The sequence below is a fragment of the Procambarus clarkii genome, chromosome 40, assembly GCF_040958095.1.
Source record: "Procambarus clarkii isolate CNS0578487 chromosome 40, FALCON_Pclarkii_2.0, whole genome shotgun sequence".
NCBI lineage: Eukaryota > Metazoa > Arthropoda > Malacostraca > Decapoda > Cambaridae > Procambarus > Procambarus clarkii.
The window spans coordinates 26,834,036-26,857,456 of record NC_091189.1 but is presented as its reverse complement, the minus strand read 5'-3'; the positions used below and the strand labels follow the sequence as shown (position 1 = coordinate 26,857,456).

General features: G+C 40.6%; 1 protein-coding gene across 1 annotated transcript in view; it reads right to left on the bottom strand.

The window, feature by feature from the left end:
• Nucleotides 1–3,923: 3,923 nt before the first annotated feature.
• The window catches only part of LOC123758025 (uncharacterized), a 131,394-nt gene continuing 111,896 nt past the window's right edge, over nt 3,924–23,421 (bottom strand). Inside the window, exon 9 of the mRNA XM_069338514.1 lies at nt 3,924–5,622. Coding sequence (XP_069194615.1) covers nt 4,394–5,622 — 1,229 coding nt within the window. The 3' untranslated portion in view covers nt 3,924–4,393. The remainder of the gene's footprint in view (nt 5,623–23,421) is intronic.

The following is a 23,421-nucleotide window of genomic DNA, read 5'->3' as shown; positions in this document are numbered from 1 at the left end:
ACAGGGTATGATGGACTATGTTACCCAAAAGTGTCAGGAGGCAGTAAACAGGTTCATCCCGGCCCAAAGGGAAAAATCCGAGAAGCAACAGAAGAATCCATGGTATAATAGGGCATGTATGGAAGCGAAGAAACTGAACAAAAAGGCGTGGAGGAACTTCCGGAATAACAGAACACCAGAAAGCAGAGAGAGATACCAGAGAACCAGGAATGAGTACGTCAGGGTGAGAAGAGAAGCAGAGAAAAATTTTGAAAATGATATAGCAAACAAAGCCAAGACCGAACCAAAGCTACTCCACAGTCACATCAGAAGGAAAACAACAGTGAAAGAACAGGTATTGAAACTTAGAACAGGCGAGGACAGGTATACAGAGAATGACAGAGAGGTGTGTGAGGAACTCAACAAGAGGTTCCAGGAGGTCTTCACAATAGAACAGGGTGAGGTCACTGTGTTAGGAGAAAGGGAGGTAAACCAGGCGGCCTTGGAGGAGTTCGAAATTACGAGAGAGGAGGTCAAGAGACACCTGCTGGATCTGGATGTTAGAAAGGCTGTTGGTCCAGATGGGATCTCACCATGGGTACTGAAAGAGTGTGCAGAGGCACTTTGCCTGCCACTCTCCATAGTGTATAGTAAGTCACTAGAGACGGGAGACCTACCAGAAATATGGAAGACGGCGAATGTGGTCCCAATATACAAAAAGGGCGACAGACAAGAGGCACTGAACTACAGGCCAGTGTCCTTGACTTGTATACCATGCAAGGTGATGGAGAAGATCGTGAGAAAAAACCTGGTAACACATCTGGAGAGAAGGGACTTCGTGACAAATCGCCAACATGGATTCAGGGAGGGTAAATCTTGCCTTACAGGCTTGATAGAATTCTACGATCAGGTGACACAGATTAAGCAAGAAAGAGAGGGCTGGGCGGACTGCATTTTCTTGGATTGTCGGAAAGCCTTTGACACAGTACCGCATAAGAGGCTGGTACATAAGCTGGAGAGACAGGCAGGTGTAGCTGGTAAGGTGCTCCAGTGGATAAGGGAGTATCTAAGCAATAGGAAGCAGAGAGTTACGGTGAGGGGTGAGACCTCCGATTGGCGTGAAGTCACCAGTGGAGTCCCACAGGGCTCTGTACTCGGTCCTATCTTGTTTCTGATATATGTAAATGATCTCCCGGAGGGTATCGATTCATTTCTCTCAATGTTTGCGGACGATGCTAAAATTATGAGAAGGATTAAAACAGAAGAGGACTGTTTGAGGCTTCAAGAAGACCTAGACAAGCTGAAGGAATGGTCGAACAAATGGTTGTTAGAGTTTAACCCAACCAAATGTAATGTAATGAAGATAGGTGTAGGGAGCAGGAGGCCAGATACAAGGTATCATCTGGGAGAGGAAATTCTTCAGGAGTCAGAGAAGGAAAAAGACTTGGGGGTTGATATCACGCCAGACCTGTCTCCTGCAGCACATATCAAGCGGATAACATCAGCGGCATATGCCAGGCTGGCCAACATACGAACGGCATTCAGAAACTTGTGTAAAGAATCATTCAGAACTTTGTATACCACATATGTCAGGCCAATCCTGGAGTATGCAGCCCCAGCATGGAGTCCATATCTAGTCAAGGATAAGACTAAACTGGAAAAGGTTCAAAGGTTTGCCACCAGACTAGTACCCGAGCTGAGAGGTATGAGCTACGAGGAGAGACTACGGGAATTAAACCTCACTTCGCTGGAAGACAGAAGAGTTAGGGGGGACATGATCACCACATTCAAGATTCTGAAGGGGATTGATAGGGTAGATAAAGACAGTCTATTTAACACAAGGGGCACACGTACTAGGGGACACAGGTGGAAACTGAGTGCCCAAATGAGCCACAGAGATATTAGAAAGAACTTTTTTAGTGTCAGAGTGGTTGACAAATGGAATGCATTAGGAAGTGATGTGGTGGAGGCTGACTCCATACACAGTTTCAAGTGTAGATATGACAGAGCCCGATAGGCTCAGGAATCTGTACACCTGTTGATTGACGGTTGAGAGGCGGGACCAAAGAGCCAGAGCTCAACCCCCGCAAACACAACTAGGTGAGTACAACTAGGTGAGTACACACATACACACACTGATGTTTATTGTCTACATAAATGATCTACCAATTGGTATACAGAATTATATGAATGTGTTTGCTGATGATGCTAAGATAATAGGAAGGATAAGAAACTTAGATGATTGTCATGCCCTTCCAAATGACCTGGACAAAATAAGTATATGGAGCACCACTTGGCAAATGGAATTTAATGTTAATAAATGCCATGTTATGGAATGTGGAATAGGAGAACATAGACCTTACGCAACCTATATATTATGTGAGAAATCTTTAAAGAATTCTGATAATGAAAGAGATTAGGGGTGATTCTAGATGGAAAACTATCACCTGAGGACCCCATAAAGAACGTTGTGCGAGGAGCCTATGCCACACTCTCTACCTTCAGAATTGCTTTTAAATACATGGATGGCGATATGCTAAAGAAATTGTTCATGACTTTTGTTAGGCCAAAGCTAGAATATGCAGCGGTTGTGTGGTGCCCATATCTTAAGAAGCACATCAACAAACTGGAAAAGGTGTAAAGACATGCTACTAAGTGGCTTCCAGAACTGAAGGGCAAGAGCTACGAGGAGAGGTTAGATGCATTAAATATGCCAAAACTAGAAGACAGAAGAAAATGAGGTGATATGATCACTACGTACAAAATAATAACAGGAATTGATAAAATCGATAGAGAAGATTTCCTGAGACCTGGAACTTCAAGAACAAGAGGTCATAGATTTAAACTAGCTAAACACAGATGCCGAAGAAATATAAGAAAATTCACTTTCGCAAATAGAGTGGTAGACAGTTGGAACAAGTTAGGTGAGAAGGTGGTGGAGGCCAAGACCATCAGTAGTTTCAAAGCATTATATGACAAAGAGTGTTGGGAAGACGGGGCACCACGAGTGTAGCTCTCATCCTGTAACTACACTTAGGTAATTACATATACATACAGGCTTCCTGTTCCCAACAAATCAAATTACTTTATCATTAAACCAACTGACAATTTCTAGAGCTCTTACTATCTAACTCAAGTTTCCTTTTGTCTGAGCTCTATTACTTGACATTTGTTCAGTACTGTATTCACTTAACATCTGCACTGCACAAAGCACCTTTAGGCGCTTTCAGAGTTGTGCTATTTTTTTAATTAGGCTATATTTTAATGTTTTCTAATGTTTTCATTATTCTTTGTGATTTTAAAAGGAGTAGAAAAGTGTAGTGTAGAGGTTAGAACACATGCCACAACAACAACAATAACAAGGTTGGAAGCGTGGGCTGGATGGAGTGTATGAGACCTCCTCCTCCTCCTCTCGGCTCTCTTAGGATTCTCACCTTGCTTTTAGCAGTTACTTTTATGCATATCAACAAAACTTTTAAATAATGTACAGTACATACACTATATCCCTATCATTACCCATTATTTGATCTGCATTATCTGCACATGATAATTTATTTCTATGATATACAGTATAAATTTTGCACCTTTTTCTGCTACTGGTATTATTACAGTGATCTTCCTCATGATGCTATGAAATAAACAACGGAGATGTGACCCAACTTGGGCGTGCTCCCAGTTTAATATGTGATTGGTTCGAGTGATCAAACCAGTCACTCATTACACCATTAATTCTTCACAAATACCCTACTTACAGGGTGAAAGGATGTAACAAGGTATATTAACATTCACCAAATTCATACATACTCAAAACTCTCCACAGATTCCATCTGTTCAATGGAGTTTTAGAAGCCAAACAAAAAATATTTATCATTCCAGCTCAAACTGGATGAAAAGCTTCAGAAATTAGTTGAGAATTTGACACTTGGTTTTATTTAAGAATAGACTGTTTTCAAAGACATTTACTTTTCCATAAAATAATTAACACAAAAATTTCAGCAGTGCATCGTTAAATATCTTTTTATACAATGAACAATACATACTTAAATAAACATATTACATTTCCACAGGGAAATACAATTCCTTAATCACTGGTGTTATGTCAGATGAAATACAAAGTTTGAAAATAATACACTTGAATTTTGTCCAAATAAACTCATGTCTGATGAGTGCTTATTTGTAGTCATTAGTGAAAGCAAGAGACATCAAATAATTGAAAGTGAAAATCAAGTGACTTAGTTTTCAAAACCTACATCAATAACTGAGCACAAGGATCACTGCACACGGCAGTTACCTATAATAACATTGCTACCTACCACAATCTTTGTTCTAATTTTCTAACTTTTCTGGCAACATATTTTCTTTAAAAATATTCTCTGACACTGAACATTTTTGCCAGCCTGTCTCAACATTCAGACTACATAGACCCAGTTTTAGTGAGGATCTTGGTTATTTGTTTGTCAGTGTCTTGCGCTCTTTCCATTTGTTTGTGGTATTCGTGAAAGCAAGGTACAATGCACAGGTTGGTTCTGCACTCTGGACAGTGATATTTTGTCTTGCGGCGGAGTACTCTGCCTTGGGGATCAGTAGAATTCCAACAGAAGTTGCAGCCCAAAGCTGGGCCACCACGAAGGACGGGACAGTGACCAGGAGAAGATGCAGATCTATCTGGCATAGGAGCTGTCACTGCTAATGACGGCGCACTCAACATGCGACTTCCCATGCCTACATCTAAACCTGAATCTTGAGATACACTCTGCACTAAAACAGATGGTCCAGGTGATAGCAGCTCAGGAGTGTGAGTCATTGAGGGTCTGGTCATGGCTGGCTCCTCACTCACTGCACGAGGTAATCGTGGGGGACCAGTCATGCCACAACCACTCATGTTGTAACCGCTACTGCTACTAATATTAACATTTCCACCATCTTCTGAAGGTGTGAGGCGTATTAAAGGTACATCTTTTTTAGGGGTAGAGTCTGAGATTTGACTATCAACAGTGGAGGGTTTAGGCTGAATGGGTCGAAGTTGTGACGACTGAGATGTTATTGTAGTGGGTGAAGGTCGCTGTTTCACAAAGACCTGCATTGGTATTACCTGTAAATGCTGTTGAGTTCCTGTGGTGGTAGTAGTGGTGGTAATGTTGGTGGTGCTTGAGACACGCTCTAATGTGTGTGGTGGAGTATGTGTCAGCACACTTGGGTGTGATCGTTGCTTGGTCATGGGTGGAGGCCCCTGATGAGTTGGAGGACCACGGCCCTCTGGATGTGATAACTGTTTACTGATAATGGGTGTTGGTGCTAAAAGAGGTGTAGGGTGTGAATGTTGCTTTGGCAATGGGCCAGGCCCAAGAGTGTCTCTGGGAACCACCATCATGGCTGGCACTTGAAGAAGTGTTGGTTGAGATGTACTGAGTGTCACTGTACCCCCACCCAATGCCATGGTATCTGGCACAATTAGTTCTGTAATTTTTTCTCCATCTCCCTTAAATTCCACCTTCATGTCACTTTTCGTAAATTCGTGTACTTGATGATGCATTTTTTGAGGTTGTGTTTGGTGAATCTGCAAGGGATCTCTATTTTCTTCTCTCCTATCCTCGCCTCCTGTGATGCCAAGCTGTCGCTGCAGTATTTTACGTTTACTTCGACCTGTATAAATAAACAAAATGTAGTGTCCACAATTGAACTTTCATGCAGGAAAATGAGTTTCATTACAAATACAGTAGTAGGAACAATGCAGTGGGAAATCTATATTTGAAATCTATATTTGCAATGTCAAGATTGGTTTAATTACATATCTGTGTCAAGCATCACTTCTCAATAGATAATACAGCAAAATAATACCACAAATCAGTAAAATCAATAAAATATAAATTAATTATTGAAATAATTAAACTGGACATTTTCTCCTAAATAGTGTCCATAAAATTTAATGCTAGGAAGATGAAGTTGTGATATATATTTTCTGTACTGGTTTCATTGAAAACTAGATTGATACATTGCCTAAGACTTGTGTAAATAATTAACAAAAGAAGGCACAGTATATTCAAGTGTTCACTAATATATCATTCAGGATGCTTAGGCTATGAATTGGCATTATTTGGTTTATGTAGTTAAATTGATGGTTATTTTATCAATGATTAACTGGTTAATGTATAATAATCACATCTTGGAATTATGAATTTGTATGGCCACCATTTTGGAGGAATTGTCAAAATTATTAACCTATATAATTTATTGCCATGTTTTATTTAAGTGTTTTGAGGTAATATTGAGGATAATTTTTTTAGCTTGTAAATGCTTTTTAAGATCTGATGATGAATAATTAATGATACACCAACATCCAGAAAAATAATAACACTCATGAAATTGAGATGATTATTTTTCTAGCTGCATTGTTCTACTAGTGACTGTAAAAACCTGTGATATGAGATTAAAATATTAGAAACCAAAAATTTCATCTAACATCGACTTTTTTTTTCTCCTGAGTAGTAGTATTTTTCTAATTGCTAATGCCTACAAAGTATACAAAATGGCTATTATTCCTCCCAAACTTTGCTCTGACTTTTGCTTCACACTGCTTTGGGAAGACATCTTGATAGTACCTAAAGGATGCCGACTCCTTATTTAGAACCGACAGATTGTCCCGGCAGTAGATAAGGAGTTGCCAGCCTTCAAGATGTCTTTGCTAAGCTGTCTGGTCAAAGCAAATGTCTGAGGGAAAATAATAGCCATTTTTCTATACTTTGGAGGCATAAGCAATTGGAAAATAACATTTACTACCCAGGGAAAAAATTGTGTTACATAAGGTCATACCATACAGTACAAGAGCAGTAACACGAGTAAAGGAAATCATATAGATATGATAAGCAGGAAGAAAGTCACAATGACATGGCCACAAATTAAGACAACCAACCCATGCATCTGAAAATAAAGAAAATGACTACATTTCAGTTCACCCTGGACTATTACCAAGTCGACTTGCTAATGGTTCAATATTGACCAAAATGTCGTTACTTCATATATTTTCGGATGTGTGGGTTGGGTGTGGTGTCTAGTGATGATAAACTTTAGCATTCAGCAATACCACTGATCAAATATTGGCAACAAACTCCATCCCTGGTATGCAACTTTTAAAGTAACACACTCGACAGAAAGGGTATGATTTGTTTTGTAGGCAAGTACTCACATTCACACTTTCTCGCTCACTCTCGCACACATATAGTGTTCGAGAGTGTTGGATGCCAAAACTATAAGCAGTTTCAAAGCATCGTACGACAAAGAATATGGAGAAGACGGAACACAACAAGCGCAGCTCTCACCCTGTAACCACTCAAGCTAATTACACTCACACATAAACATGCCAAAGCTAGAAAACAGGAGAAAGAGACCTGAAATGAGGATTACATACAAAATATTAACAGGATTTTAACAGGAATCGACAAATGAAATAAAAAGGTACAGTATTTTTTAAACCTGCAATTTCAAGAACAATAGGGCCATAGATTCAAGTTAAGAAACAAACATGCCACAAATATAAGGGATCTTTCTTTTGCAAACAGAGTTGTAGATGGAACAAGTGAGACAGCAATGGATGCCAAAACCCTCAGTGCAGTAGTTTCAAAGTGTAATATGGCAAGGAGTACTGGGAAGATGACCACGAGTATCCACACCACGAGTATCGCTCTCATCCTGTAACAACACTTAAATAATTTCAGAGTAAACCTAAAAGTGTCTAGAGATGCTGTTATAAAACTGCTCAAGGAATTATAGAGAAACAAAGTAGTAGTGCCAGATGGAGTCTTGTCTTGGGTCTTGGGCTCTAAGACAATGTACCTCCAACATCAGTGCTCCAACACATTATGTTCCCAATAGAACCATTCACAAATGGAAAAAGGCAAACAGTTAAAATCTATAAAAATGGAAACAGAGAAAGTTTTCTAAATTTTAGACCTGTATCATTGAGAAGTGTAGTAGTCAAATCACTAGAAAAATAATTAAAATGAAATGGGTAGAATATCAGGAAAGTAATGAGATAATGAGGAACAGACAGTATGGTTTACAAATGGGAAAGTTCTGTGTGACAAATCATCATAGCTTTTACAATGGAGCCACAGACATCCTGCAAAAGTGGGACGGACCTACTGCTTCCACCTGGACCTTAAAAAAACCATCACTAAATGTAGTGAAATACCTCTTTCTGGTGGATCCCTGGTGCTTGCTACCTGGCAGGTTCCATCCAATTCAATCCATACCAGGATTGTAATATGTAAGACATATTCAGTACAGGGCATATAGGCATATAGGTCCCCTATGGGTCCCCCCCCCATAGGCAAATGGGGGGTCCTTCAATAAGCTGCCGGCTTTCTGTCCTCATCGAGGCCACTAGTGTTAGTAGCCCTCAGGTAAATTCAGGTAAATATACAAGCGAACCTGGGACCATAGGCCAAAATCTGGCTCCCCCTCTATAGAGGAACAAGGAGCAAGGGATCAAAGATCACCCTAACCAAGAAAAGACCTCCAGGAAGGTGGGCAAATTGTAACAGAAAACAGCAAGGAAAACAAACCACAGAAAACAGGATAGCAACACCCTGAGTTTCACAAGGTACTTGGTGGTGAAGCAATTGATGAAGTCACATTGATGACCAAACTACACCTCAGAAGATGAAGAAACAATGTCATTTTGGTCCGTCATGGACCATTATCAAGTTGTGTATGAGTCCAGGTCGGACCAAAACGTGGTCGTTTCTTCCTCTTCTGATGTGTGGTTTGGTCATCATATCTTCAGCCATGTTATTGTGACTCATCATCTGCAATTGTCACATTTGTTCCACCTGCACAACATCTGGGGATTGCACACTTTCCTACTTGATCAACCAACTTTATCACCTCAGTCATATAGCCACAAAGATGGAAAATTAAATCCCCTGACCAGGAGTAGGGCCAGTCCCATGGAACCACCAGAAAAAGGAATTTCATTACATTTAAAGAACATGACAAAGTTAGATACCACAGCTGCAAGAAAAATGAAAGGTTCGATAACATAAACCTTTCAAACAAGAGATGCCACACCAATGATGATACTCTTAAAGACAGTGCACTCTAGAGTGGAATATTGTTGCACACTAACAGCACCATTCAAAGCTGGAGAAATTGCTGACCTGGAGAGCATGCAAAAAATTTTTGCTGCTAAAATTCACTATAAATTATATAAATTATTGGGACTAATTAAAAATGTTAAATCTGTACTCCCTAGAGTGCGGGTGGGAGAGCTACATAATAATTTACACTTGGAAATTCTAGAAGGATTTGTTCCAAAACTGCACACAGAAATAACATCACACAAAACCAGAAGGCATAGTAGGATGTGCAAAATAGCCCCACTGAAAAGCAGAGGTGCAATAGGCATGATGAGAAAGAACTCAATCGACATAGAAGGCCCCAGTAAGTAAGTAATTATCAAAGGAAGGCACCAAACCTGGAAGGCTATGTAGCACCATTGAATGTGCGGAATAATCAGAGGGCGCTAAATATTACCAAGGATGCCAATACGAGAACAAACGCATAAAGTGAACGATATCAAAAGTATCCGATTCGCCAAGAATTCTATCGAGGGACAAGCGACCGCGAGGGATGGTCGGAAAGCAAGACATACGCTCGTCCTGGAAGTCGAGACATTCAACAAGGATATGCATGACTGTAAGAGGGACAATAAATTTGGACAATAAGGAGCAGAGCAGCGCTCCATTAAGTGATTGTTATATAAGCGTGTATGGCCAATACGCAACCTTGTCAGAGCCGTTTCCCATCGCCGGTTATGGTGGTAGGAGGAAAGCCATGAGGACACACTACCCTTAAGGATACGCAATTTGTTGCCAGTAACAGAAGACCAACAATCCTGCCAATGGGTAAGGATGGAGGAATGAATAACTGGGGAAAAGTTGGAATAAAGAATACCTTTACGGGAGATGGGACAAGAGCGGACAGCTTCCCTAGCGGCAGCATCCACACGCTCATTTAAAGAAACACCAATATGGCTGGGAAGCCAGCAAAACTCAACTGACTTAAATTTACTGGAAATAAGAAACAGCCAATGTTGAATCTCAACGACCACGGGATGGACCAGATTGAAGGACCCGAGAGCCATGAGGGCACTACGAGAGTCAACACCAACCACAAAGAAAGATTGACAACGAGAAAGCAGGAGACGAAGAGCATAGAGAATAGCATAAGTTCTGCTGTGAAGATGCTAATCTCCGGAGGTAGGCGACACATATAGTGCAGTCAGGAAAAACAACAGAGTAGCTTACACCATCTGCAGACTTAGACCCATCAGTGAAGATGGAAATGGAGTGAGAGTGTAAAGAAAAGTACTAAAGAAAAAGGCATTTCAGAACCATAGGAGGGGTAAAAGCTTTAATACTGCAGGTCAAGGAGGAACAAAATTTTGGAAGGGGGGACTTGCCACAGGGGCAAGGAAGGAACAATACGAGGAGAAATATTAGAAATACGAACCGAAAGAGAATCCTGAAGGCAAGATAGCGAAGACAGTAGCGAACACGGCAGTCCCGGAGAGATAGGAAGCCAGTGTCAACATACAAGCTGAGGGCGGGAGTCGAATGAAAGGCAGCAGAGCTGAGGCGCAACCCAGTATGATGCAAAGCATCAAGATGGCAAAGAGTAGAAGGAGAAGCAAACAAGTAAGCAGGGCAGCCATAATCGAGTTTAGACAGGATGAGAGAGGAATGTAAAGCGAGGAGAATGTGCCTATCCGCTCCCCAAGAAGTACGGGACAAAACCTTAAGGAGGGTAAGGGCCCCTAGATCATTCAACTCTGAGGTAAGAGATATGGGCTAAATAAACTAAAGTGTCAAAATAAATATAAATATTTATTTATGTAAATAAATATACTCGACTAAAATAAACGAGTGTCAAAGATTAACCCCAAAAGCTTAGTGGAATCCTTGTACTCAAGGGGATGACCATAGAGCGACAAAGGGACGAAGAACGACATGCTTCCGAGTAAAAGTCATAGCACAAATCTTAGACGTAGAGAACCTGAAGCCATGATCGGTGGCCCAAGACGACGCAGCATCAATCGCAAGTTGAAGCTACCATTGAAGGAGAGGCGAATCATCACCCCGACAGCAAAGGGTAAGATTGTCGACATTGAGAGCGGAGAAGACGCCAGAAGGAAGAGAGGAAAGAAGACCATTGAGGGCAACCAGAAAAAGAGTAGTGCTCAGAACACTACCTTGGGGCATGCCCTCGTGTTGCTGAAAAGAGGCAGAGAGAGAGTGGCACCAAGCCTCACTCGAAAGGAACGACGAGAGAGGAAGCTTTGGAGGAAGAAAGGGAGATTACCACGAAGGCCAAAAGAATGAAGTTGGGACAGAATATGGTATCGCCAGGTGGTGTCGTAAGCCTTTTCCAGGTCAAAAAGGATGGCAACAACGGAAGTCTTCGAAAAGTAGTACGAATATAGTCCTCCAAGTTCACCAGGACATCTGTTGTGCTGCGGCACTTGCGAAAACCAAATTGAGAAGGGAAGAGATGGTGATGGTGTTCAAAGAACCACATCAGACAAACGTTAAACATACGTTCAAAGAGTTTGCAGACACAACTCATGAGGGCAATAGGGCGGAAATCCTTAGGGGAATGTCCCAAGAGACCCTGGTTTTCGAACAGGGAGGACAATGGCATCGCGCCAGTCCTCAGGGACTGATGACTCCCAGACCTGATTATACAGACTCGGTAAATACTGAGATGTGCACGGAGGGAGATGGCGAAGCATCTCATAATGAATGCTATCAGAGCTCGCCGCCGTAGAACCACAGAGGGCCAGGGCAGACTGAAGTTCAGAGAGAGAGAAGGGGATGTTATAAGGAAGTTTGAGATGGGTGCAGAAATCTAAAGGACGAGATTCAAGAACAGATTTACGAAGAAGGAAAGATTGAGGAAGATGAGAACCAGAGTTAACAGAAGAAAAGTGGGTACCCAGTTCGGTCGCGATATGCAACGGGTCCGCCACAAGAATACCACGGAGGTGAAGGACCGGCGAGACATCGGGAATGAACTTACCCGCTATCTTGCAGATACGCTTCCAGATCTGCGGCAAAGGAGTTTCGGACGTAATTGTGGAAACATAAGTCTTCCAACACTCATGCTTAGCTGTACGGATGGCCCTACGGGCCACCGCACTCGCCTTCCAAAACAAAACAAAAGAATCAGCCGTCTGCTGGTGGCGGTGTCTCTTCCAGGCTGCACGCTTACAGCAGACAGCCCAAGCACAGTCCACATTCCACCAGGGAACGCACTTCCGTGGTCCCCGAGAGAAAGTGCGAGGAATAGACCAGAGGGCAGCGTCGAAGATGGTGTCATGGAACAGGAGGAGGGTGCAAGGGAGAGGCAGAATGGAGAGGGCGGAGAAAGCAACATGGAGGGTAAATAGGTTCCAGTCTGCCTTGGCAAACTGCCACCTAGGGAAAGAGAGGGGAGGGCAAAAAGAGAAAAAGGTAACAAGGATGGGGAAATGGTCACTGCTATGGAGGTCATCAAGATCCCGTCATGTGAAATCCAAGTAAAGAGACGTCGAAGGCCCAAGACTTTTCTACATTTCCCCTACAAATATGGGGTATAACTGGCTGCCCTCTGGCAGTGTTCAAAGGATACCTGATCAACCAGGCTTTGATTCGTACACGAGGCTGCAAGCAGCCGCACCAAACAGCTTGGTTGACTAGACCCCCATCCAGGAGGTCTGATCAATAACTGGGCCACTGGGACATTAATCCTCAGAATAATCAACAGGTAAAGGTATGCAAACAATATTTTTTATTTAAAAATTAACACTATTTTTGGTTCACAGTATTTTATGAATTTTGCAATGGAATAGATAGAATAATCAGGTTTTTTAAAGTAAAAATGCAATTAAAACATTATTATTATTATTGACCCCCATTTAAGCCGCGTGGTAAACACACCAAAGATGGAGTGCCGTAGGAAAAAGTTCAGGAGGCCAATGAAAGAACAACTGTAGGTCAAGAAAATTAAATATACAGTAGGTTCACGTTTAGGATGATTAGCTGACTAATAAGCACTTCTATATTTTAAGTTTCAATTAAATTACAGTGTGCCTTTGAAAATCTCTTCCCCCATATGACAAATCTCTTAAAGTACAAATTAAGTTTGCCCACCAATTTCCCCTCTGAACCGTGGATGTCTCAAAAATACACGTTCCTGAATCCTGGGGTGATGTGGCAAATTCATTTCATTGATGTGTAATGTACAGTAATTTCCATAATATCATTTATTTATCGTATTTTTGCTAATAGTGCTTCTATATTTGTAAATATTATTTGAAATAATGCATTTACATTTAAGAAATGTTTTACTAACTTTACACTTCATTATAAATGGTCTCTGCCACAGACCAGTGGCTGGCAGAGTACCAATGTAAGCCAGCCATTTGTACTACAGGTACTGTACTTGTTTTTGACAAAAGAGTAAAGAATGTAGATCATGGAGTTTTAATTCTTATTATCCGTCTGTACTTGGGTTAATCAGGTCCATGTAGGCCAACTAGGTATATTTTTTATACATTTTAAAACTCGACACAGTTTTGACAGTTATGGCTTTGCTGGGTAGGCCGACTAAAGGGGTTAATAACCCTGTGTATGAAAAAGCATCTCCTATTCTCAGTCTTACATTGTGGCTCGTTGAGCTTGAAACCATTGCTCCTTGTTTGTGTTACATCTGACCTTCTGAAGAAAATATCTGTATCAACATCCTCTAGTTCGTTCAGTATTTTAAAAGTTTCAATGAGATCCACCCTGTGATGCCTGGTTTGCAGTGTTGATAGCCCTGTGGCCCTCAGGCATTCCTGATACGGGAGATGACTTAGCTCGGAATGACTTTTGTTGCCCGGTGTTGTACCTTCTCCAGAGTAGCTATGTCCTTTTGGAAATGAGGTCTCCATGCTTGAATACAGTAATCCAAATGGGGTGCACCAGAGATTTACACAGTTAAACCATTACCTTCTTTTCCTTATACTGTAGTCAATAGTACATTTGATTATCCCAAGAGTTTGGTTAACTTTTCTGACTGCTGTACCCACCTGTTGTGCTACTTTTAATGAGTGGTGGATTTTGACTCCAGGGTCCTTTTCTTCATCAATCTTCTGTAATGTAATGCTATTAATTTGGTAGTCGTGGCGTGGGTTGTTATGCCCCACATGCTTGGTCTTACATATGTCAATATTAAAAAGTATTTGCCAGTCTTCTGACCATTTGTGGAGTTCATGTAAATATCTTTGTAAGGCTGCAATATCATTATTATTTCCCACTTTACCATAAATCTGTCTCCCCTGCAAATTTGATGATGTGTTAGTAATATTCTCACCTATGTCATTGATGTATATGACAAAAAGAGTAAGTCCCAAAATGGTCCCTTGTGGCACCCCTTTTATCACATTTCTCCATTCAGATTCACTTCCATTTAGCACGACCCATTGTTTTCTTTCCTTCAACCATTGTTTTATTCATTCTAATATTTTACCATTTATTCCATGGGGCCTGTAATTTCCTTGCCAGTCTTTCATGTGGTACCTTATCGAAAGCTTTAGCAAAATCCATGTAGACTCCATCCACCGGAAGGCCCTTGTCTGAGTAGCTGGTTACCGTTTCCAAAAATGTGAGCAAGTTTTTAAGGCAGGATCTGTTTTCAACAAATCCATGTTGTATCGGTTGTACAAGGTTGTTCACTGAAATATGGGGAATGATTCCTTCCCTTAGGATTCTCTCCATGAGCTTGCAGATATGTGATATCAAGCTGATTGGCTGGTAGTTTTCTGCTGAGCTTTTTCTGCCTTTTTTGAAAATAGGGGTGACATTTGCATACTGAGGAACCTCGTGTGACGAGCAGCCCCAGCTACAAGCATTTCAGGTAACGAGCGAGCTACTCGCAGAAAATTTGTCTCGATTGACTAGCTTCCGCTCTGTTAATGAGAAAAACCATGTGGGGCTTCCTAATATTTCTCCTGGTTCTTGCAAATTCTCGGACGCCTCCAACGACAGTGTTATTGTTTTATCTCACAGGACAAGCATCCCCTCTGCATTTATTTGTGCTTTTCTTTGTTTTTGTTGTTGTTTTGTGACTACAATTTGTAACCCACGATGTTGCCAAAGAAGCTGCTTGCTAAAGATAGTGTTCTTAAGAGGAAGAAAGACACAATTACTGTAGATTTGAATAAGGAAATTGCCTGACTCAGAGGTGGATTCTCTTTTCACACTGTAATCCCTCTCCTCCTCTTCACCTCCCCATCGTCTCCCTCAAGCCACCAACGACTCTTCATAAGGTAAAGTACAATTGAAAACAGTAAAACAAAACATTTATAATAATTACATGTACAGTACTAGTATTATAATTACATGATAAAATTTCATATTGGTGTTTTTCAGGGGTGGAACGGATTAATTATATTTCCATAATTTTAAATGGGGAAATCTGTTTTGCAAGACGAGCGTTTCACACGACGAGCTCGGTGCCAGAACGGATTAAATTCGTTAATCGAGGCCCTCTGTATATCCAATCTAGAGGGACTACCCGTTGTTCCAGAAATTTTCTGAAAAGTAGTTTCACTAATGGGTATAGCTCTTCTGCCAGTTCCTTTAAGATTCACTCGATTACTAAGATTATTACTCGATTCACTAAGATTCACACTTCCATTCACACCTGGGGCTTTTGAGTCTTTACGTTTGTTAATGTTCTTTCTAATTATTTTGCATGTTATGGGTATATCCCTAAATTAATTTTCATCTCCTTCAAACATTTGTGTGGGTGATGGTATGCCATCCAACCTTTCAAGTGTGAATACTGATGTAAAATAACCATTTAGTGTGTTTGCTGCCCTTTTATCATCCATTATAGCTTGGTTAGTCTCATCTATTAAGGGTCCAACCGAGTCCTTTGTTTTTGTTTTACGTCTTATTTAGGCATAGAACAATTTTGGATCTTTCTTTATGTTTTGGGCAAGTTTTCTTTTGTAGTTTCCTTTGGCTGATCTGATTTTATGAGTGGCCATGTTTAGTGCCCTTTTGTATAACTCGTGAACAATGATGTCTATAGTAGATATACACGTTCTCCAGAGGTTCCCCTTGGTTACCAATGCTCGTTTTACGACCTGTCGACCATCTAGTTCCCGTTCTTGTCTTTCTTCCTTTCGGCACATTTTTGAACGAGTTCCGTGATGACCCTCTTGAAATTTTGTCGTGATGCTTCACGTGCTATGGTTGCCCATCAGCTCCCTCCTGGAGATGGTTTGCAGTTCCTCTCTCATTACTTGATAGCCACCTTGTTGGTAATCTAGAAATTCATCATCTTTTGACCTTTATGTGGGCTTCTATATTCATAGTCCAACTTAAAATATGGTGACGTGTGACGGGGGTTAGCTTTTCCCCCCACATGAATTTGATCAATCATACCCTTCTCTGATGTTAGCACAAGATCTAGTATGCTGTTACAGTACCACATGTGGGCTCTACCACATGCTGTATGAGGAAGGAGTCCTGCACAAGTTCGAGAAACTGCTCACCTGTTTGAGATGTTAGGTGGATCCAATCTATGGTCTCGTAGTAAAAGTCCCCCATTATTAAGGTTTGGATTTCAGATGCCACATTGATCATATTATGCAGATACACAATTACCTCTGCCAGTGCTGTGTCAGCCCTGTAGCATACTCCCACAGTATGCTACACAAGTACTACTAACCTCTTCCAGTATGTAGCCCACAACAGTTGCCCAACTCCTCTGTACATATATTTTATTTATAAATTATAATTATAATTGTATATATATATATATATATATATATATATATATATATATATATATATATATATATATATATATATATATATATACACACACACACAGTATAAATAGTGAAGACAAGAGGAGCCATGTCTTAGTCCAGTGCCCAGCGGAGAGAGAACCTCGCATCCTAGGGGACCAAAACCCGGATGACCCCACACTTCGCCCTGATGGCATCACAATATTCCCTTGGAAAAGGGGCAAACAGCTGATGTGGGATGTCACATGTGTATATACCCTGGCTGACCCCTACGTACACTTCAGTGCTGATCAAGCAGGTGGGGCAGCCAACCACAAAGAAATAGCAAACTCAGTCAAATACAGACGACTGGAAGATCAATACACCTTTGTTCCCATAACATGAGACGCAAGGCCCCTGGGGAAGGAGTACCTTTGGATTTCTCAAAGAATTGGGTTCCAGGCTCATTGACATCACCAGAGACCCAAGGGCTCCCAGTTTCTTGTTTCAGCGCCTCAGTGTGGTGGTCCAGAGGGAAAACACCTGCTGCATCCTTCGTTCCTGTCCCGAAGCAAAGGAGCTCCAAGAGATCCATAACATTTAGGCATTCATTGTATTAACCAACGTACATTTTGTAACCTTTAAATATCTAATAAAGCACAACAAAATTATATGTATATAATATATATATATATATATATATATATATATATATATATATATATATATATATATATATATATATATATATATATATATATACAGGAACCTCATGTGACAAGTAGCCCCATCTACAAGCATTTCAAGTAATGAGTGAGCCACTCGCAGAAAATTTGTCTCAAATGACAAACTTCCCCCAACGATGCAAATCAATGATTTTTTTTAAGAGATGCTAATGATGCTGGGATGTAAAGGGGTGACTGCTGTTTTGTTGCAAAGCATTGATTTTTTTTAGAAAAAAAAAAAATATTGAAAAAACTTGAAAAAAGAAGAAATGTCAAGGTACATTCAGTTTATGTCAGGTAGGCTGCTCTATTTTCTATATATTTTTTTTTAATTGAAAAAAAGAACAAATGTCAAAAAGGTTCGTTCAGTGTATGTCAGGTAAGCTGCTCCATTTTCTATAAAGAAAAAAATTAAAAATAAAATTTAAAAGAGAAGAAATGTCAAAGTTCGTTCAGTTTAGGTCAGGTAGGCTGCTCCATTTTCTATGAAAAAATAAAAAAATTGAATATCATATTAATGTTTTTCGGTGGTGGAACGGATTAATTTTATTTCCATTATTTTAAATGAGGAAATTCGTTTCACCAGACGGGCGTTTTACATGACGAGCTCGATGCAGGAATGGATTAAATTTGTTGATCGAGGCTCCTCTGTATGTATGTGTATATATATATATATATATATATATATATATATATATATATATATATATATATATATATAATATATATTATACTGTATATGTGAACAAGCCTGAATGGTCCCCAGGACTATATGCGACTGAAAACTCACACCTCCAGAAGTGACTCGAACCCATACTGTCAGGAGCAACGCAACTGGTATCTACAGGACGCCTTAATCCGCTTGACCATCTCGACCAGACATAAGGAAGTGATAGCCGAAGCTATTTGAACCACTTCCCCGCCGGCACTCAAATGGTAATCTTGGGCATAGCATTTTATCAAATCACCTCATTCTTTGGGGCACACGTGAGGAACACAAATGCGAACAAGCCTGAATGGTCCCCAGGACTCTATGCGACTGAAAACTCACACCCCAGAAGTGACTCGCACCCATACTGTCAGGAGCAACGCAACTGGTATCTACAGGACGCCTTAATCCGCTTGACCATTTTGACTGGACATAAGGAAGTCCTTATGTCCGGTCGAGATTGTCAAGCGGATTAAGGCGTCCTGTAGATACCAGTTGCGTTGCTCCTGGCAGTATGGGTTCGAGTCACTTCTGGGGTGTGAGTTTTCAGTCATATATTCATATATACAGTATGTATACACACACACACACGGGACACCACGAGAGGAGCTCTCATCCTGTAACTACACTTAGGTAACTTAGGTAATTACACACACACTGTATTTATACAGAACAACCTCTATTCGATGTACCCCGATTCGGCGAATCTCTGGCTCGGTCGCACAATTTTCAGGCCGGATTTACTCACCTGTTTCGATGTACAGTACTCCAGTACTGTGGTTCGCCCACCCCGCCCGAATAGCCACCAATATGCCTGCCCAAACTCACCCACAATGCCCACCCAAATAACCACCCATCCACCTGCCTAAATCCACCCACCCACACTGCCTGCCCAAATAGCCTCCCACCATTTGCCTGTCCAAATCCACCCACCTCACCCGAATAGCCGCCTGCGCCATATACCGCCCACCCACCCTGCCCGAATAGCCACCCATCTACCTGCCCAAATACACCCACCCTGCCCGAATAGCCACCCACCCACACTGCCTGCTCATCCACCTGCCCAAACTCACCCACCCTGCCTGCCAGCCAGTTAGCCAGCCACCAATCCATCCATGATGATGTGATTGATGTTCAAAGATGAACATTCCAGATTTTCGAGCTAATGAAGAATGATTGGAAAGATTTAAGAATAGGCATAATATTAAGAACAGGAAAATTTCTAGAGAATCATTAAGCAGCTGAAACAACAAAGCAGCAGCGAGCAACAACAAAGTTGATGCAAACATCTAGAACATCGTGTACGTGGAGTGTACGGTTAGAACAAGTGTTAAGTGTTAAAATTAAAGTTGCAGTAATTTTAGTGTACAATAGCTTTCATAACCTGTATTGTAGTACTCAACATACAGCAGAACTACATAATCAATACAGTGCTAACTGCACAGTACAGTACAGAGCGTATTTACTGTAATGTATTCACAACTCTATGAGAATTCAAGATGGACATACTTCAAAAATAAGGTAAATAAATCTATAACACAGTATTTTTTAGTAGAGTAGTACATGTAATATATAGGTACAGTATATAATACGTTAATGCATATTTATTGTGTACAAGAAAAAAAAAAAAGACTGGTGCAAATGCCTCCTGAAGGCCCGCCTGTTGCAGTGAATCCAACCCTGCAACGAACTGGGGTTGGTCCCATATACATAATGTGCTGAATTGAGGTTGTACTGTGTATGTAATTACCTAAGTGTAGTTACACGATGAGAGCTATGCTCTTGGTGTCCCGTCTTCCCAGCATTCTTTGTCATATAACGCTTTGAAATTAATGACGGTTTTAGCCTCCACCACCTTCTCACCTAACTTGTTCCAACCGTCTACCACTCTGTTTACAAAAGTGAATTTTCTTATATTTCTCCAACAGCATTCTTTGTATGTGTGTGTGTATTCACCTAGTTGTGCTTATGGGGGGGATTGAGCTCTGCTCTTTTGACCTGTCTCTCAACTGTCAATCAATCAACTTATTTTTTTTCCCACACCCCCCCAGGAAGCAGCCTGTAACAGCAGTCTAACTACCAGGTACCTATTTACTGCTAGGTAAAAAGAGCATCAGGGTGAAAGAAACATTGCCCATTTGTTTCTGCCATCACTGGGGGATCAAACCCGGACCCCTAGGATTACGAGTCCAGAGCACTGTCCACTCAGCTATCAGGCCCCAGTATGTAATTACCTACATGTAATTACCTAAGTGTAGTTACAGGATGAGAGCTATGCCCGTGGTGTCCTGTCTTCCCAGCGCTCTTTGTCATATAACGCTTTGAAAAACTGACGATTTTGGCCTCTACCACCTGCTCACCTAACTTATTCCAACCGTCTACCACTCTGTTTGTGAAAGTGAATTTTCTTATATTTCTTCGGCTGCTTTGTTTAGTTAGTTTAAATCTATGACCTCTTGTTCTCGAAATTTCAGGTCTCAGGAAGTCTTCCCTATCAATTTTATCGATTCCTATTACTATCTTGTACGTAGTGATCATATCTCCTCTTTTTCTTTTATCTTCTAGTTTTGGCATATTTAATGCCTCTAACCTCTCCTCGTAGCTCTTGTCCTTCAGTTCTGGGAGCCACTTAGTAGCATGTCTTTGCACCTTTTCCAGTTTGTTGATGTGCTTCTTAAGATATGGGCACCACACAACCGCTGCATATTCTCGCTTTTGCCTAACAAAGGTCGTGAACAATTTCTTTAGTATTTCGCCATCCATGTATTTAAAAGCGATTCTGAAGTTAAAAAGTGTAGCATAGGCTCCTCGCACAACATTCTTTATGTGGTCTTCAGATGATAGTTTTCTATCTAGAACCACCCCTAGATCTCTTTCTTTATCAGAAGTCTTTAAAGATTTTCCACACAATTTATAGGTTATGTGGGGTCTATGTTCTCCTATTCCACATTCCATATCATGGCATTTATGCACAAATTCCATTTGCCAAGTGGTGCTCCATATACTTATTTTGTCCAGGTCTTCTTGAAGGGCATGACAATCATCTAAGTTTCTTATCCTTCCTGTTATCTTAGCATCATCCGGAGATATGTTCATATAGTTCTGTATTCCATCTGATAGATCGTTTATGTAGACAATGAACATTACCGGTGCAAGAACTGAACCCTATGGTATTCCACTTGTGACATTTCTCCAGTCCGATACATTGGCTCTGATTACTGCCCTCATTTTTCTATCAATTAGAAAATTTGTCATCCATGTTAGAAGCTTACCTGTTAACCCGCCCCTATATCTTGAGGTTATCTTGAGATGATTTCGGGGCTTTAGTGTCCCCGCGGCCCGGTCCTCGACCAGGCCTCCACCCCCAGGAAGCAGCCCGTGACAGCTGACTAACTCCCAGGTACCTATTTACTGCTAGGTAACAGGGGCATTCAGGGTGAAAGAAACTTTGCCCATTTGTTTCTGCCTCGTGCGGGAATCGAACCTGTGCCACAGAATTACGACTTCTGCGCGCTATCCACCAGGCTACGAGGCCCCTACGATACGATATGTTCGTTTCCAGAACAACCTCTTATGTGGAACTCTATGGAAAGCCTTTTTTAGGTCCAGACAGATGCAGTCAACACAACCATCTTTTTCCTGTAAAATCTCTGTGGCTCGATCATAGAAACTGAGTAAATTCGTTACACAGGATCTTCCAGATTGATAGCCATACTGTCTGTTTGATATTATATTGTTTTTTCTAAGTTTTCTACCCATTTACTTTTAATTATTTTTTCCAATATTTTGACTATTACACTCGTCAATGATAAAAGTCTATAATTGAGGGGGGTTTCTTTGCTGACACTTTTGTGGATTGGAACTATGTTAGTCTTTTTCCACACATCTGCTACAGCTCCTGAACACAGGAATGCCTGAAAAAATTAGTTGAAGTGGAATGCTGAGCTCAGATGCACACACACTCAGAACCTATGGTGAAACTCCATCTGGACCAATTGCTTTGTTCTAACCTAGATCCTCGAGTATTTTTTCCCACTTCGTCTCTAGACACCTTTATGTGCTCTATGTTATTCTTTGGAATTCTTATTGTCTTCCAACACACAGGTTCTATTCTGCATTTTCTTCCATATGTTTTGCTCCAATAAGTTTATTCTATTGTTCAAATTTAGAATCTGTTCTTCCATTATCTTCCCATGTATATATTATTTCATATCTCTTGTCTCCCTTCCAGAGAGTACAGTATGAGACCTTTGAGATGGTCTCAATAACATAGGTGCTTTATCGTGTTTGTGTGTGCCGTATATATGTTCTCTGTATTCCCTCTATTTCAGAAATCTCTCCTGTTTTGTAAGGGGAAGCGAGTACCGAGCAATACTCAAGACGGGACAGCACCAGTGATTTAATTGTTATTAACATTGCAGTGGGGTCCCTCAATTTGAAAGATCTTATAATCTATCCTATTATTTTCCTGGCTGATGCTATATTTGCTTGGTTATATTTTCACTAAATGTCAGGTCATAAGACATCATAATTCCCAGATCTTTTACATGTTGCTTTTCTTCTGTGAGTAGGCCCGATTGTGTCTTGTACTCCATATTTTGTTCTAGTTCCTCGTTTCCACCATACCTAAGTGCCTAGAATGATTCACCATTAAACATCATGTTATTTTCCATTGCCCAATCGAACACTTTAAGAATACTAGCTTGTAATTTTTCAGTGTCTTCTACAGACGTAGTTTTCATACTGATTTTTTATCATATATAAAGGATGACAGGAAAGTGTGACAAGCATTGTCTATATCTGATATGAGAATGAGAAAGAACCTTATTTGATTTGACTGACTCTTACTCTTTGCATTCTGTTTCATAGAAAATTTAAAATCCAATGTCCCATTTTACCCATTATTCCTATTTATCATATTTTATAGGCTATCACTCAATGGTCATCTTATCAAATGCTTTTGATAAGTATGATACAATATCGTTTTGGTACAGCATCTGCATTTTTTCTTTTAATGCCTCTATGATTTTGTTATAGTAGTTGAGTAATTATGAAAGACAGGATCTCACCACTTTGAATCCATGCTGACTTGGTTTGTGAAGTTCATTGTTCCCAATAAAACTGGAGATTTGATTTCTGATCACTTTATATATTTTTAATGATGTGTGATGTTAGTGCGAATGGTCTAT